Source organism: Electrophorus electricus, chromosome 22 (genome assembly GCF_041902795.1).
Source record: "Electrophorus electricus isolate QZ-2024a chromosome 22, ASM4190279v1, whole genome shotgun sequence".
Taxonomy (NCBI): Eukaryota; Metazoa; Chordata; class Actinopteri; order Gymnotiformes; family Gymnotidae; genus Electrophorus; species Electrophorus electricus.
The window spans coordinates 7,551,125-7,566,179 of record NC_137518.1 but is presented as its reverse complement, the minus strand read 5'-3'; the positions used below and the strand labels follow the sequence as shown (position 1 = coordinate 7,566,179).

At 38.9% G+C, this 15,055-nt stretch overlaps 1 protein-coding gene across 10 annotated transcripts in view; it reads left to right on the top strand.

The window, feature by feature from the left end:
* Window positions 1-15,055, top strand: part of elmo2 (engulfment and cell motility 2) — a 60,443-nt gene that overhangs the window by 34,117 nt on the left and 11,271 nt on the right. For 7 of the 10 annotated variants that reach the window (XR_014119386.1, XM_027002008.3, XM_027002010.3 and 4 more), the window contains 8 exons: window positions 2,873-2,908; window positions 4,147-4,197; window positions 4,490-4,612; window positions 4,887-5,006; window positions 10,117-10,221; window positions 11,035-11,143; window positions 11,225-11,361; window positions 12,960-13,123. Coding sequence is in view for 9 of the 10 variants with exons in the window: in XM_027002008.3 (XP_026857809.1) it covers window positions 2,873-2,908; window positions 4,147-4,197; window positions 4,490-4,612; window positions 4,887-5,006; window positions 10,117-10,221; window positions 11,035-11,143; window positions 11,225-11,361; window positions 12,960-13,123 (845 nt within the window). In the remaining variant the exon portion in view is untranslated. Of the gene's footprint in view, window positions 1-2,872; window positions 2,909-3,899; window positions 3,985-4,146; window positions 4,198-4,489; window positions 4,613-4,886; window positions 5,007-10,116; window positions 10,222-11,034; window positions 11,144-11,224; window positions 11,362-12,959; window positions 13,124-15,055 lie in introns of all 10 variants that reach the window. The other 3 variants (XM_027002012.3, XM_027002011.3, XM_027002014.3) reach the window with 2 other exon arrangements.

Below are 15,055 nucleotides of genomic sequence, written 5' to 3'. Positions count from 1 at the left end.
TCTCACAGTAGCATGAGGAGCAATGGGTGATGACAATTGATCCTTTTGTGCCAGTTATTTTAGTGGCTGTGTTAATCTTTACATTTCATTGTAACAATGGACAGCGTAATGGCATCCCTCCCACCCAAAGAGCAGCAGCAATTTTCCTTTCCTGGCCACAGATGGTTGTAGATAGAGAAAACAATTTACTATTGTGCTACTCGGGAGATTATATACATTTTTATATTACATTAGGCTGGACAAAGTGCCATAAGAAAATTTTTGAACCCTTTAGAATACTATGCATTTCTGCATACATTTAACTATAAAACTATAACCTTTTTAAAATGTATTTTTGTTGAGCAAAATTATTCAACATTTAATTTAATTGGAAGAAGTATGTGAACCTCTAAGAATCTCTTACCCATAAGTTCATTTAAAGCGGCAATTAAAATCAGAATCAGGATTTACATACAATTTGGATTTGGTCTTGGTTACAGTAGCTCACACCACACAGTTGCTTATACACACTATTACAAAAGACATATGTCTACCACACAAAACACACAGTCATATCTGTAAACCTTGCACATGCATCCAGCTTCAACTGTTACAAGTGCTGAGGGCAGCAGAAGATGTAGTTCTGGAATAAGTAAATCAGGTGTTTCAACTAATGGGATCGGAATCAGGTGTGCATTTAACAGGCCCTCCATTTTTTCAAGAACATAAACCTGGGCCTTCATTATCAAAGTATTGTTTTCATCATGTCTGTCACATTGGATAATGTCTACCTCAGACATTTTGATACAGGAGCAAGACACGAGTGGGGATAAACAAAATAAGTGAGATTCAGAGCAGAGGAGTGGCTGAGGATGGTGATTTATGGTGATTCGAGGGTGCGTATGTCCATCTTGGCTGGTATTGGCTGGGGCGTGACACGACCATAGGGCAAACACAAAACAGGAACATACATGGCAAAGAGAAAGCCACTACTTTCAAAAAAAAAAAAAAAAAAAAACCCACTGCTGCCCTTCTTATGCTTGTTCAGGATCATGTGAGGATGAGCCCTTGGGAAGAAATATTCTGTGGAAAGATGGGCAATATAGAACTTTTCAGTGTTAATGAGAAATTTCAGGTTTGGTGAACACCAAACACTGCATTCCCTTTTAAGTGAAATAAGTGAAAAAGCATTTTGTTTTCTGTTTTATTTGCCTGGGCTCTCTTTATCTAGTTTTATGACTTGGATGAAGATTTGATCACATTTCAGGTTACATTTAGACATAAATACAGAAAAGTCTAAAGGCTTCACAGACTTTCTAGTGGCTTTGTATATGATGATTACATATAATGTTATGCCTTTGAAAATAAGTTAGAATAATAGGCTTGTTGGAATTAAACCTGGTAAAATTGTTAACAGGTATCTTAGCTAAACCATTTAAAAGAGAAACAGGAAACCTTAACATCTAAATTATTGTAGGTTAAATAGCGCCCATTCAAACAGAGAACGGAGTGGAAGGTGATTGCCATCTTCAGTTGGCCCTGAGGACACTGGATGTTCTGAGCATGCCATGGGGCTAAGTTTGGGGCTATACATACAATGCTATAATGTACAAGTGAACTAGTTAGTCTACCTGTGTTCGCTGCTTAGATACCAGAATTCAGTCAGTAATGTTGGAGCTTATAAAGTTTTCTGACTCTCCTGGCAGAAACCCTTCCTGAAGCCAGAACTGAGACATAAGGACATAGGTGATGTCAAATATCACATAGGTACTGTTGTGGCAAATATTTGTAGGAGTAATCATGCAGATACAAAATGTTATTAGAATTTACTTAATGTTACGATTCTAATGTAGTCCACATACTGGGTTCTATAACATACTGTCTTCACTGATCTATAATCTTTATTCTAGCTAGATGAGTGGTGGTCTTAACCATCTTTACAAAATATTCTGAACCAACATTCCAATTTTAGAAAATGGCCTATCATTGAAAAATACAAATGGCCAACAAACAAGATATCAGCAGTTCTGTGTATTTTTGTAAAAGCGTGTCTGATTCCCTAAGAGAAAACATTTTGACTATATGTAAATCAGCCAGTGTTCACAAGGTTGTATTGATGTGACAAGAAAATTTGGATAATAAAACATTTTGGTACTTTTATTATTTAATTTGAAGATTAGATCAAGAAAAACAAAAGTAAGCTTTTTTTTAAAATCCACATTAACAAAACCAACAATGTTTTTGTTTTTCATTTTTCAATGTTACATTTGATGTTATAATTTGTTTTGCGTTTTCTTTTTTTTTTATGCTCTGTTGTACTCTGTCCATTGAATTTCTGCATAGTACACTGTTAAGTTGCACTTTCATTTATTTCTTAATGACCAGGCCCAATTGTGGTATTCGCTCTAGGCTTAACCTCAGCAAACATTTAATTAATATGGTTTTTCTTAAAATCATGCCATAATCTTTGTTCTCCTGAGAGTAATTATAAGCATACCTCAATATTCACAACCTTTAATTAAAAATAGTGGACATCTATAACTAGGCTATCATTTGAATCTTAGCAATATTCAACCGGATTTCTCGTCTTGAGTGCTGTACTGTGATTGGCTGTATTTGTCCTCTGCTTTTCTAAGACAAACAGCTTTAAGCTAGGCTGTCATTTGGCATGATAACTGCAAGATACTCTGCCTGTATCCTTCTAGCTCTACTTTGCCTGTATTCTTCTAGCTCTTACTGTGTGCTTTTTCTCTCATGACATGTTTTGTTTTATGGTATGTGCTTTTGTATCCCATTGCTTATATGTAAGCGAGTGCATTTTCTGTCACTATCACTGTTCCACCTACACCACACCTCACCTCCCCACCCTCCTTCAAAACTCTACACCCAATAGGAGGAGCATACTAACCCACTGGACCAGTGCCTTACTGTGAGTATTCAGCACATCAACAGGACTCATTACCTCATTCCATTTTAAACTTCCATTTTAAAAACTCTTAAAATATTAGAATTACAGACAAGTAGAACAAAAGTTTATTGTTTTTTAATCTAAGGTATTACACTAAGATATTAAATGTAAGAAATTGTAGGCATTTATGAGAACATTTGGAAGTAAATTTGAATGTCAGGTCTTCTTACAGAATGTGCCTTGCTTTGTAAATACAGACCTTCTAATTTGTTACATTGGAGTGTAAACTGATTTACATTGAGGACGTTCACAAATCCACCATGTGTAATCAATACAATGTGTCCATGGCTGCAATGAATGGATTATATGGTGATTTTGCATGTCCATACAAAGCTGCTTTTTTTGGGGGGGGGGTCAGCTAAACTGTTTTGTAATGTTTTGTATAACACTTGAATTGTTGGTCAATATCTGTACAATTTATAGTATCAGTTTTGAGCAAATGTGGTTAGTTAGTTTGTTGGTTACTTTGTTTGATACGGTTTTGTATTTGTATTTGGGACCAAATTACAGAGAGTTCGTATGTATGGTTAACATAGTTTAAAGAAAAATGAAAAAAAAAACAAAACCTTTTTATAAATGTAAGAATATTTCCCATTTTATGTTGTGTTTTTATCACATTTGGCAATACTACTGATGGTACGACACACAAATGTCATTTAGTGATATTCATTTCCCAGTTTACTATAATGCAGTCAAATGGATCAGTGCAAATTAACATGCTTTCACATGCACATTTCGACTGACTCCATCTGTAGCACACATATAAATAATCTGTATAATATTCTATAGTCACAAGTTTAAGAGAAGCATCCTGCGTCTGAGGTTCTAATTTTATCTGTGCTGTTCATAAGCCAAGTTTGGAAGGATTCCTCTTATATCAACCTCTTTGGTGTCTGCATTACAGAGTTTAGCAGTTAATGTATTTTACTGAGTGTTTTGCTTCACTTGACAGCATAGTATAAAGATGCAGAGCCAGTTCTCAGTGTATGGGAGTAAGCAAGCCTTCAATTCTGCCTAATCAGGACCCTCTCTTAAAGGCATGTCAACAGCAATCAAATTTCAGCTCCTAAAGTACTACTTAAGCAATGTCATGATAGATGACATTGTGATAGATGATGATAGATGACACAGTGTGTATCAGTAAAGCACAACTAACTATTGCACTTTTTAAAAATTGTGTATGTGTCTGTGTTTTTCAGGAAATGGCCACCACACTGGCACAGAAACATCTTCGATCCATCATCCTCAATGCAAGTGTCATAGATGTTTATGTATAGTAGCTCTTAGTAGACGTTTTTTCTGTTTTACATTTACATCTATTTAAAAAACTGTATATGCCAGAGCACTATTAAAAGATTATGGTTAAAACATTTCAAAATGCTTAATCTGTCTAAGCATGTTTACAGTAAGTACTCAACAGAATTATTTGACAAGTCTTGAAAAATGCTGTCAGTCATCTGATGAAATAAGCCCTAAATGTGAGTAAGGTGATTTCAAATAAAAAATTAAGAAAATGATAATTTTTTGATGCTCTTTTTACAGCATGTAATTCGTGGCAATCGACCAATCAAAGCTGAAATGGCACACCAGCTATATGTGCTGCAAGTTTTAACCTTCAACCTCTTAGAAGAGCGCATGATGACTAAAATGGATCCCACTGATCAAGTAATAGTTCTGATTTTTCAGAATTGTTTTAAAGCTAATAATTTGCAACTGACTTGCAAAAAGGTGGTTTAACCTTATATATTATTATTATTATTATTATTATTATTATTATTATTATTATTATTATTAGGAACTTATGCATCATTATTATATTGGTAGTAGTAGTAGGCATCACTTAATTTTTAATTGACTAGACTGTAAAATGCACTAATGAGTAATATCCAATGTTACTTTCTATTAAGTAAATGACATCATCCTTCTAACCCTTGGATAGTCACAGAGAGACATCGTCTTTGAGCTTCGCAGGATTGCCTTTGATGGGGAGAATGATCCTATTGGCACAGAAAAGAGAAAGGCCATGTATACAAAGGACTACAAGATGCTAGGCTTCATTGTGAGTGCCCTCATGACCCTCTAATGGTCTTTTAAATTTTATTTCAAATTCCAGCCCTTATGACGGGGTTTCTAGCCTTGCATCTGGAGGTCTGACATCCTTCATAATGTAATTTCAGTCCTCATCCAGGAGTATACAACTTTTATAACCACATCATTACATTAATTCACTAGAACTATTATTTGTAATAGATAAATTAATTACAAATTAATTAAAAGAGTATTTGTAATTACCACATTATAGTTTTTTGCCTATCTGTAAAGCTAATTCCAATGTTTTCAAATAAAATTTTAATTTAGCTGTAGGAGTCTCATGATAAATTTTTTTATATCTTACAAAACAGATCATGAGATCATTGTCCAGTGTCTCAACCTGGCAACTTTACTGTCTACATTTAGAAAATTGTGTCCAGTTACATAATAATTGTAACATTACAGTGAAGACACTATTAGCTAAAGACGGTTCTAGTTAAAATGTTCACCCAGGTCCTATTAGCCACTAAATTACAAAGATGTATTACCATGTTGTTCACTTGAAAGGATGTGATGTACCATTTCCACCTCCTGTGACAGGGAAATGCAGTTGGATTTTAGGAATCAAAACTATTTACAAAAACGTTTGAAAATAGCTATTTACAATTTTTTATGATGCCACACACTGAAGCAAATCACATCAGGAACTGATAGACAGGAACTTTGCATGACCTGAACATATACACATATGTTTTCATCCTCCTCTTCTTCATTAACCACAGTGCAGTTTTCTTTCCTCGGTTGCTTTCAATCTGGGTTCCACAGCAGGTGTGTCTGTGATTGCTAGTCAATACCATGTCTCTGCCCATGCTTCTGCACTCGTCACTGGTGACTCCTCTGTTTGTTTTGGGTTCTCTGCCAGCCAAGTAGCATCCTCCTGCTTCCCCCAGTCTGCAACATTGATGGCACACCAATCCCCAGAATTTTTGCCTGAAGCATTTTTTTCCTTTCTTGCAGTTCTCTATATACAGTATGTAGCTGTTAATACTGCAATATTATGAAGTGCAGAAACAGCTTCCTGCCTCATTTTCATGCATTTCTGTGACACTGTAGTACTTAATCAGCACAGCTGAGAGGTCAGTCTTACCTGTGTACCTGTTATACCTGCACTGGTTTGTGGCACCTGAACCATTTTAGTTTTTGACATGATGCTGAACTGTCTCACCAGACATCTAGACTTTTTTGGATGGTTGAGCAAATTGCTACCACCCTAGAGCAGTGAACAGTACTTGATGTCTTGCTGCTTTGTTGGGCAGGATATTCATCTTTGTCTGTGGGTGGCCAGCACAATTCTTCCTTACTGTCCCAACACTCCTGATCTCTTCATGTGCTGGTCCTGGAACAATGTAACACTTGTGTAAAATATGGTAACAAGTACCCAAGGGAGGCACACGTAGCAGGTCCATCACAGCATCATAACTGAGACATGAATGGTACTGCCCTTTCCCCTGATAAATGCTGAAGTAAATTTTGTTAATAATTAAGAACAAACAACTTGTAGCCCAATTTTTGGGCTTACCTTTCATGTATTGTTTATGCCAGTGTGACTTTTGGAAGCTACCATGCATTTGTCCACTGCCAGGTTCTGATGTGGGTAGTGGTCTAACTTACATGCTGTCAGGATCTGTTCCAGAAGAGGCTTGACCTTGAAGACCCTGTCTTAATAATTCACCCCTTCAGTGCATCACTCTTCATCAGGGTCACTCATGAAGCTTCAAAACTATCCCCTGACATGGCAGTTGGAGAAAAGGAATGCCTCTGTAGCCTGTCAGTTTTCCAGAGATCTCTTGGTCTTGAGGCCTTTGGAAGGCCACAGTAAATTACTAGGCTAAGGTAATAATAAGTCTTCAGGGAAACATGAAAACATCTTGCTTTGGTGCAGTCTCTTCTCTGTATATGTGTTTGTATGGCTGCAGAGAGTACTCTATCATCATCTAGAAATTACTGGAAAATTCCCTTAGAAGTGTATTGCTGCAATAAATCAAGATGCACACCAGGAGCCCAGGCTACAGTAGCAGAAGATGCAGGTTGATAGGTTTTTCTCTTGTATTGAACAGCTGATGAGGCATGAGAACACAAAGGTAAGGGAAGACACCGACAAAAACAGAATGGGCAAGACGCGGAGAAGGGACAGGACCCAGACGAGACACAGGAACAGACAGGCCAGAAATTGGAGCCAAACATGGGGCACGACAAGGAGCAGGCACTGGAGCAGAAGAGACCGGAGACACAGAAACCAGAGACTCAGCAGGAGCAGACAATGGAACAGAAACAGAAACCAGGGGAACAGGAGCAGATGTAACAGAACAAGAACCAGGAACAGAAACAGGCTAGACAGAAAAAGACACAAGAGACAGGGCACACTCAGGCACAAGACTTGGAGTCAGGGCAGGTGATGTACAGGGGCAATAGAAGCAGAAGCAGGTCACTAGATGACAGGCAAAGCTGGTACCAGGGCAAGGTGAGGAGCAGGACACAGGAACTGAAACACAAGCACACTACCAGCAATAGGTGAGACCTTTAAAATGGAGCGTTTAACTAAATAGGGGGCAGAGAAATACTAAACCAATGCCAACTGCAGCTGGACAATGTAACTAGGAAGAAAACAGAAAACCCAAAAGATAGCTGGAAACTGAAACAAGTGATAAAGAGGCGCCAGCATGGGACCTGTGATACGACGGACGGGACAATCCTGACAGAGCCCCCCCTCCAATGTGCAAAACTCCAGAAAAGCAGAATTTAAAAAACAAAAGGAAAACAGTAAACTAGGATAGGAACAGAGGCAGAAGTTCAGGCAAGAGAGAGCAGGAAATGGAGCAGGACCAGGAGCAACAAATGAAGCAGAGACAGGACCAAAAAGAGCCAGGGATGATGAGGTGTGACATGAAACAGAACCAGAGGACATTGAGGAAGCTGATCTGGACACAGAAACCTGAATGACACAAGCAGGCACAGAGCCAGGAGCGGTTACAGGAACAAATACAGAGAGCACTAAACACTTAGAAGTAGACAAGGGAGCTGAGCATGAACAAGGTACTGGGGCAACCACAGAAACAGATCCAGGTGCAGTACATGAACCAGAAACCTGGGTAACTGTGGGAGGAGACACAGGAACTGAACCTGAGGAAAGAAGGAGTTGAACATGGGGCAAGGTAAGGAACTGGCACTGGAGTGTGAGCAGCATCAGAAGATAAACCTTGTGGAGTGGACAAAATGAGTAGACAGGAGGACAGGCCTGGGGTGAGGTGTGGGGACAGTCTGGGCGGTGGTCTCCAAGTCGGGATCAAGTGTCTGACAGTGCAGCAGCTACTGTTAGGGGATCTGGATAAACGACCGCTGCAGACGGCGGTTCCTGGGGTGTGGCAGCAATCAGTGGAAGATTTGGCTGGTCCAGAGACGCAGCTGTGGTCTGCGGCATGTCCAGGAGATCCAGAGGTGCATCTGCGGCCAGCGATGGCAGTTCTGGGAGGTCCAGAGTTGTGGCTGTGGCCAGCAACGGGTCCAGGAAATCCGGAGGCATGGCTATGGCGGGTCTGCAGTTACAGGAAGAGACCTGGTACAGGAAACAGGAACAGCAATAGGCAGAGTGGCTTCCATCACACTGGGAAGAGGCTGTTTGGTGTCTCCTACACCGGGAACAGAAACATGAGCAGGCTGGGTGGTGTCTTCCATGCTGGGAACAGGAAGTGGCAGCATGGAGTCTTCCACACCGGTAACAGGAAGAGGCTGTGGCGTCCTTCACACCAGTAACAAGAACTGGCTAGGCGGTATCCTCCACACCAGAGACAGGGACTGGCATGGGTTCTGAAGGGCAGGCTGGTCCATAGACATGGCTGCTGCAGACACCAGATCTGGGGGAGCAGATGATGCAGACGATTGATCCTAGAGTGCATCTGCTGCAAACAGTGCGTCAGGAGGCATTGTGTTGGTCAGCTGCAGGTCACGAGGCATAGCTACCGCTGATGGTAGATCCTGTGCTGCTGCAGCCATGGCCTGAGCCTCTCTAAGTGCGCCGGAGGCGGCCTGAGCATTCCCGAGCATGGGGAAGCTTGGAGGTTGTTGCTATGATACCCAAGAAAATCATGTTAATAGCAGCTGGAAGAAGCCGTCCACAGTTGTTGCCTCCTGAGTTCTTGAATTTGAGAATTAGGTCAACCCACTGTGGTGCTTTTCCCCTGAGAAATGTTCGCATGAACAGTACCTTTGCATTGCATAATAAGTATCCCAACTGAATTGTCCTCCCCATCATACTCACTAGTTGCCATCAATGCCATCAATGAAGGAACAACCAAAGAAGAGCTTTAGGATAATCCAACTCCTCTCCTGGGACTAAGCCAGTGTCCCCTGTATCATCGAATGAAGTCTGAACTGATGAGGATAGAACATGTTGCAATTCGTGGAGGCCCTCCTGCTGCATTCTTGCTTTTGTTCATTTATTCTCTAACGTTTAGCAGGGATGAGGCAATAGCCAGCATACAAGTGCAAGAGGCTGGATGCAAGTGCAAGGTTTGTTTTTTTTTTATAAAAGGAGGCTAACATGAACAGGAGGCTAATATGAAGGTTAAAACAGATGCATAGAACTATAGCAAACCAAAACATGAATCATACAAAAGGACAAAGGCTGATTAGCAAAACATCAGCTGCACAGAAGTAGATAGGATTCAGGAATTAACCAGTAAGTGATAGAGACGACAAACAACAGCTTTACTAAATCAAAACACAACCAAACAAACCAAAATAACTAGCAACAGGGGAAACAAAACACAGCTTAAATACATGATCTAATGGACACTAAACAAGCTACAGGTGCAAATCATCAGGGGCGAAGAAAATGAAACTACGGAATGGAATCACAACGAGGATGTAAAGGAAAACAGACACAACAGGGAAAACATGAAAACTTGAACGCCAGAAGGGTGGCCAATCATGACAGTATTATTGTTGTAGCCTGCACACTATTCATTAACTGTATGAGGATGGACCTCATTCTTGTTTAGTGCTAGAGAAATATTTTGTGGTTTCTGACCTAGAAATTTTTATTTATCTGTTTTTTTGTTTTGGTTTTTTTTTTGTTCCAGAACCATGTTAATCCTGCACTCGACTTCACTCAGACTCCTCCAGGAATGCTGGCTCTAGATAACATGCTGTACCTGGCGAAACTGCACCAAGACACCTACATCCGCGTAAGCATATTATGTAATAAGGAACTTTTATTTTAGTGTATTTCATAAATATTTTCTTACTATTTAAATGCCTTACTATTAAATGCCTTAAATGTAAATGTATTTGATTTGATTTCATCTTTCATGTTTCTACATTTTAATTTATAATCCGCTAATATATCAGGAATCACTTACTCCTTAAACATTAAGTACTCTCAGTTGGGGATAACATGACTAACTGTATCAAGTAACAGCTAAATATATCAGCTAATGCTATCTCTTTCCAAGATAAAGGAATTAGAAGATCATAATGGTCACTTGGATCATAACAGCTCAAAATATTAGCCACAGATTAGGTATTGATTATGTATTATGGCTTTAATGTCGCCTTGGAGGTTATCTCACATGTATGTTGACTAGCAGAGTAATTGGCTGTAAAAATGAACACCTCACTCTGCTTTACATGATGGAAGTCAGTGTTGTGGGTTGTATAAGACAATTTCCATAGAACATGACAGTTAGACTGATAGGAAATAATGCAAAAATACAGGTAATCAAACAGCATTTCTGAAACATTTTTTTAATTGCAAATGGATTTACATTATGCCAATCAACTGAAATCAAGGCTAGTCTCTCCTACCCTATGTTTGAGACAAGTAGAGAGCATGTAAAGCACTTTCAAATTAGCATTGTTTTAAACTTTTCTAATCATAACTCTATTTCAATTAACTGGTGTGTGTGTGTGTGTGTGTGTGTGTGTGTGTGTGTGTGTGTGTGTGTGTGTGTGTGTGTGTGTGTGTGTGTGTGTGTGCGCGCACATGTGTGTTCTCCCAGATTGTACTGGAAAACAGCAGTCGTGAAGACAAACATGAGTGTCCATTCGGTCGCTGTGCCATTGAGCTGACCCGCATGTTGTGTGAGATTCTACAGGTTGGAGAACTTCGTAAGTGCCACCCATATGCTATTTATTTCAACTGCACTTTGGTAATCTTGATATGAACTAAGACCTTTTATATCTCTGCAGCAAATGAGGGTTGTAACGACTACCATCCCATGTTCTTTACACATGACCGGGCCTGGGAAGAGTTCTTTTGTGTTTGCATACAATTACTAAATAAGACCTGGAAAGAAATGAGAGCTACCACAGAGGACTTCAACAAGGTGTGTGTTTGTATTTTGGGGTGTGTGTCTTTTGACAATAAAATGATACTGGCTGACAAATAGGCACAAAAAGCATGTGGAAAAAAACAATAGGCATTAAGGAAAAAAAAGAAAAGAACCATGTGCCTAAAATATTTGGTAACAATATAAAAACATGATCTTTGCAAATTTGGACCACACCTTTAATTAACTGATAATGGCTTATGAAGTGAATAAAAAAATGCAGAAAGTGAAGTTCAGAACTTCTTCTATGCCATCAAAGGCCAGTCCCCATTTTCTGAAACTTCAAGTGGAGGCTAGAAGTAATGGAGAAAACAGAGGAGTAGGGTGTTAAAACATTCAGTCGCAGTGAGTAATCTAAGAGGGAGGAATTTCAAGCATGGGTTCTCTCTCAAACTTCAGTTGTTATATAACTCTGTTCTGTGAGTACAGACCATCTTTAATTAATTGTGCCTTGATGCACAGTTTTACTTTTAATTTAGAAGGAAGATGTCAGAACTTAATTCAATATAATATTCAATAGAATCTAATGTTAACAGTAGCTCCTGCTGAGCTTTTTTCAGATCAAACGTGTTTGATTATGGTGTTGATAAAGGAGGACCCAAAGTGAAGTTTCATCCAGGAAACAAAAGGGACTAACACTGTAAGGTGGGCAATAAGGCAGTGTCCCTGAAGTAAAATATGAATGATGGTCAGTGTGTTCCAGGAAAGAGGGAAGTGGGAGTTTGATGCATCATAATGAGTCAGCAAGATCAGCAGATGCTGATGTGGTTAAGCTAAAAAACCTGAAACATTTCAGGCAGCTCCAGTGTGGTTAGCATTAGCATGTTGACATATGGTAATGAATCACACAAAAACCATGTATGGTTGGTAAATGGCTGACTTAAGAGACATATCGTCTGGGTGGTCAAAAAGTGGTGTTTTAAGAACCATCTTAACCAACCAGATACCAGTACAAAGTAAATTTTTCAGTAATCAAAATTCATTGTGGATTTCAAGGTAGTTGGCACCAAAACTAGCTAAATGTTTATCAGTTTGGCGTTATTATTACCATTCTCTTCTGGATATTCTGGCACTTGACAGTGATGCTATTGGTTGCTATAGACTATATAAAGGAAGATTCTAAGAAGCCTAATTCTAACAAAGCTATAAGGCAACAGTCAATCAAAACATATTCCCTAAAAATTTGAGTGTCGCAAAACTAAAATTCCAGTTAAGCTGGATTTGACAGTACAAATGTTAAAAATCATCTTTTTCTAAATGTGAAGCAAATTCAAACTGTAGTTTGTTTGGGTTTGTTTGTTTCTTTTTATTAAATATTTGGCAGTGTAGTGTCATTCAAATAATTTTGCATTTGAACACCATTATCTAAAGTCAGCTAAAAGAACACATCTTAAGTTTCAAAAGGAGATGAGGGTTCGGCAAGAGCATGGTTGGCTACACAGTGTAACTCAGTTTATGAGTGTATCAAAGTTAACTTAATATTAACCAAAAAACATGTGTGGCTAAGTGTGGCTGGGTGACGCTGGATGTGTGCATGCATACATGTAGATGGGCCAATGTGAGTGCTCTAATGCAGACTACATATCTATGTTCAGGTCATGCAGGTGGTGCGGGAGCAGATCACCAGAGCTCTAGCTATGAAACCTTCATCTCTTGAGCAGCTAAAGAGCAAACTGCGCAGCCTCAATTACTCTGAGATCCTACGGTTGCGCCAGTCAGAGCGGATGAGCCAGGATGATTTCCAGTCAGCACCAATAATGTGAGTATCGAACTCAATTTACAAGAAAGCTGTTATTAAGGCAACTACTGACTGGGACTGTAAATCTACACTCTTTAGATAATTCCACCCATATTGATACCCAGTGATGAGCCAGTATGTTTCTGTTCTTCATACAAACAGAAGGAAATAAAAATAAATGTTTCTTCAATTTACATATTTGTTGGTACTATGTCTATGAGTACTGGGGATTCAAATCATACTTTAGCCCTCTCCTTTTGCAAAATCAGGTTACCACTCACAGAGAGTATCTTTCAGTACTGGTGCCAAGAACTGGTTATGTTCTTTTGCACTGTGAAACAGCACCATATCCCCAGGGATTATACTGGAATTGGAAACCTTATTTATTTAATGGCTGCCAATGCACCTCAGCACTTCACAGCCAAATATGAAGTGTCTGGGATGATAATCATAACCTCCAAACAAAAATAAGAACCTCTAAGATCATGGTACACTCCTGGAAAAGAATGTTCCTTTCAGGAGAGATGAGCAACCCTGCTCTTCGTTGGGCAGTTTAAGTATCTTGGGATTTTGACAGAGTTGTGGTTTCTGAATTGGTATGTGGTGGTGAAGCAAGAACTTTGCCCTAGGATGGAGGCCTCCGTGTTCCAGAGAATCTACATACCCATCCTCACCTATGGTCATGAGATATGGGTCATGACTGAAAGAATAATAAGACTCCAAATACAAGTGGCAGCAATTAGGATTTTCACAGGGTTGCTGGACTCTCACTGCGTGATAGGTTGTGGAGCCTAGCAATCCAGGAAGGCCTTGGTGTAGAGCCGCTGCTTCTCAAGATTGAGAGGAGCCAGTTGAAATGGTTTGGGTATTATAAAGATGTCTTTAGAATGGCTTTGCATCAATATTGCATAAAGCATTTAGACTAATTTCTGAGAAAGGGGCTATTTAGATGGGATTCATTTTCCAAACATATGTGCATAAAGTAATTTTACCACAGAACTCTAATGTTTATGACCAATTGAATTGGTATAAGAAATCTTGGTATAAATTACAGCGACGGGAGTGGCTACTTTGTGTATTTCCACTTCACAAAAATTAGGTTTTGGTTAATAGGGCAAGATACTAAAAACTACCTATACTACTTAAAGCTAATAAAATCTTTGCTCCTCTGAGAAAGCCTTTGGCCTGTCCTCTGTATTTTAATGTTTTGTATTGAACTTTTGGAGTAGTTCATTGATTTGAGTGAGCAGCTTGCTTTGATCTATGTATTTATAATGCAAGTCAGTTCTTCCTCAAGCACGTCCATGTGAAACCTCCTTTTTCACTGGAATATTTACTGACATGGTAAATTGAACAGAAATAAAATAACCTTATTATTACTGAGCATTTTATAACGAGAAAAAAAGTTCCAGAATCTTTACTGACAAAGGAACATGCATTGTGTAAAAATGACTGACATGGCACATTCAGATGGGACTTGAATCACTGATGAATGCTGTGAAATCTCCTTTTTCACTTGAATATTTACTGACATGGTAATTTGAACAGTTATAAAATAACCTTAATATTACTGAGCATGTTATAATAAGAAAAAGGTGCCAGAATCTTTACTGACACAAGAACCTGTACTGTGTAAAAATGACTGACATGACACATTCAGATGGGACTTGTATCACTGTTGAATGCTGTTAAGAATGTCATTTGATTAAATTTCATTAATTACACTTACACTTCTGGTTTGCTTCCAGAGTATATGATTTGTGCTCACGCTCTGTTTCCATCTTCTACATTTTAGTTACTTTTGGCTTTATATTGTGTTTTTGTTTGTTTGTTTGTTTGCTTCTTATAAGTTTTCAATAGACGTTTTCACTATATTCTGAGAAATGGTACATTCCTGAATCTAGCTATGCCACCTACCATATCACCATCTTCCACCAGCTTCCTAGACTGTCA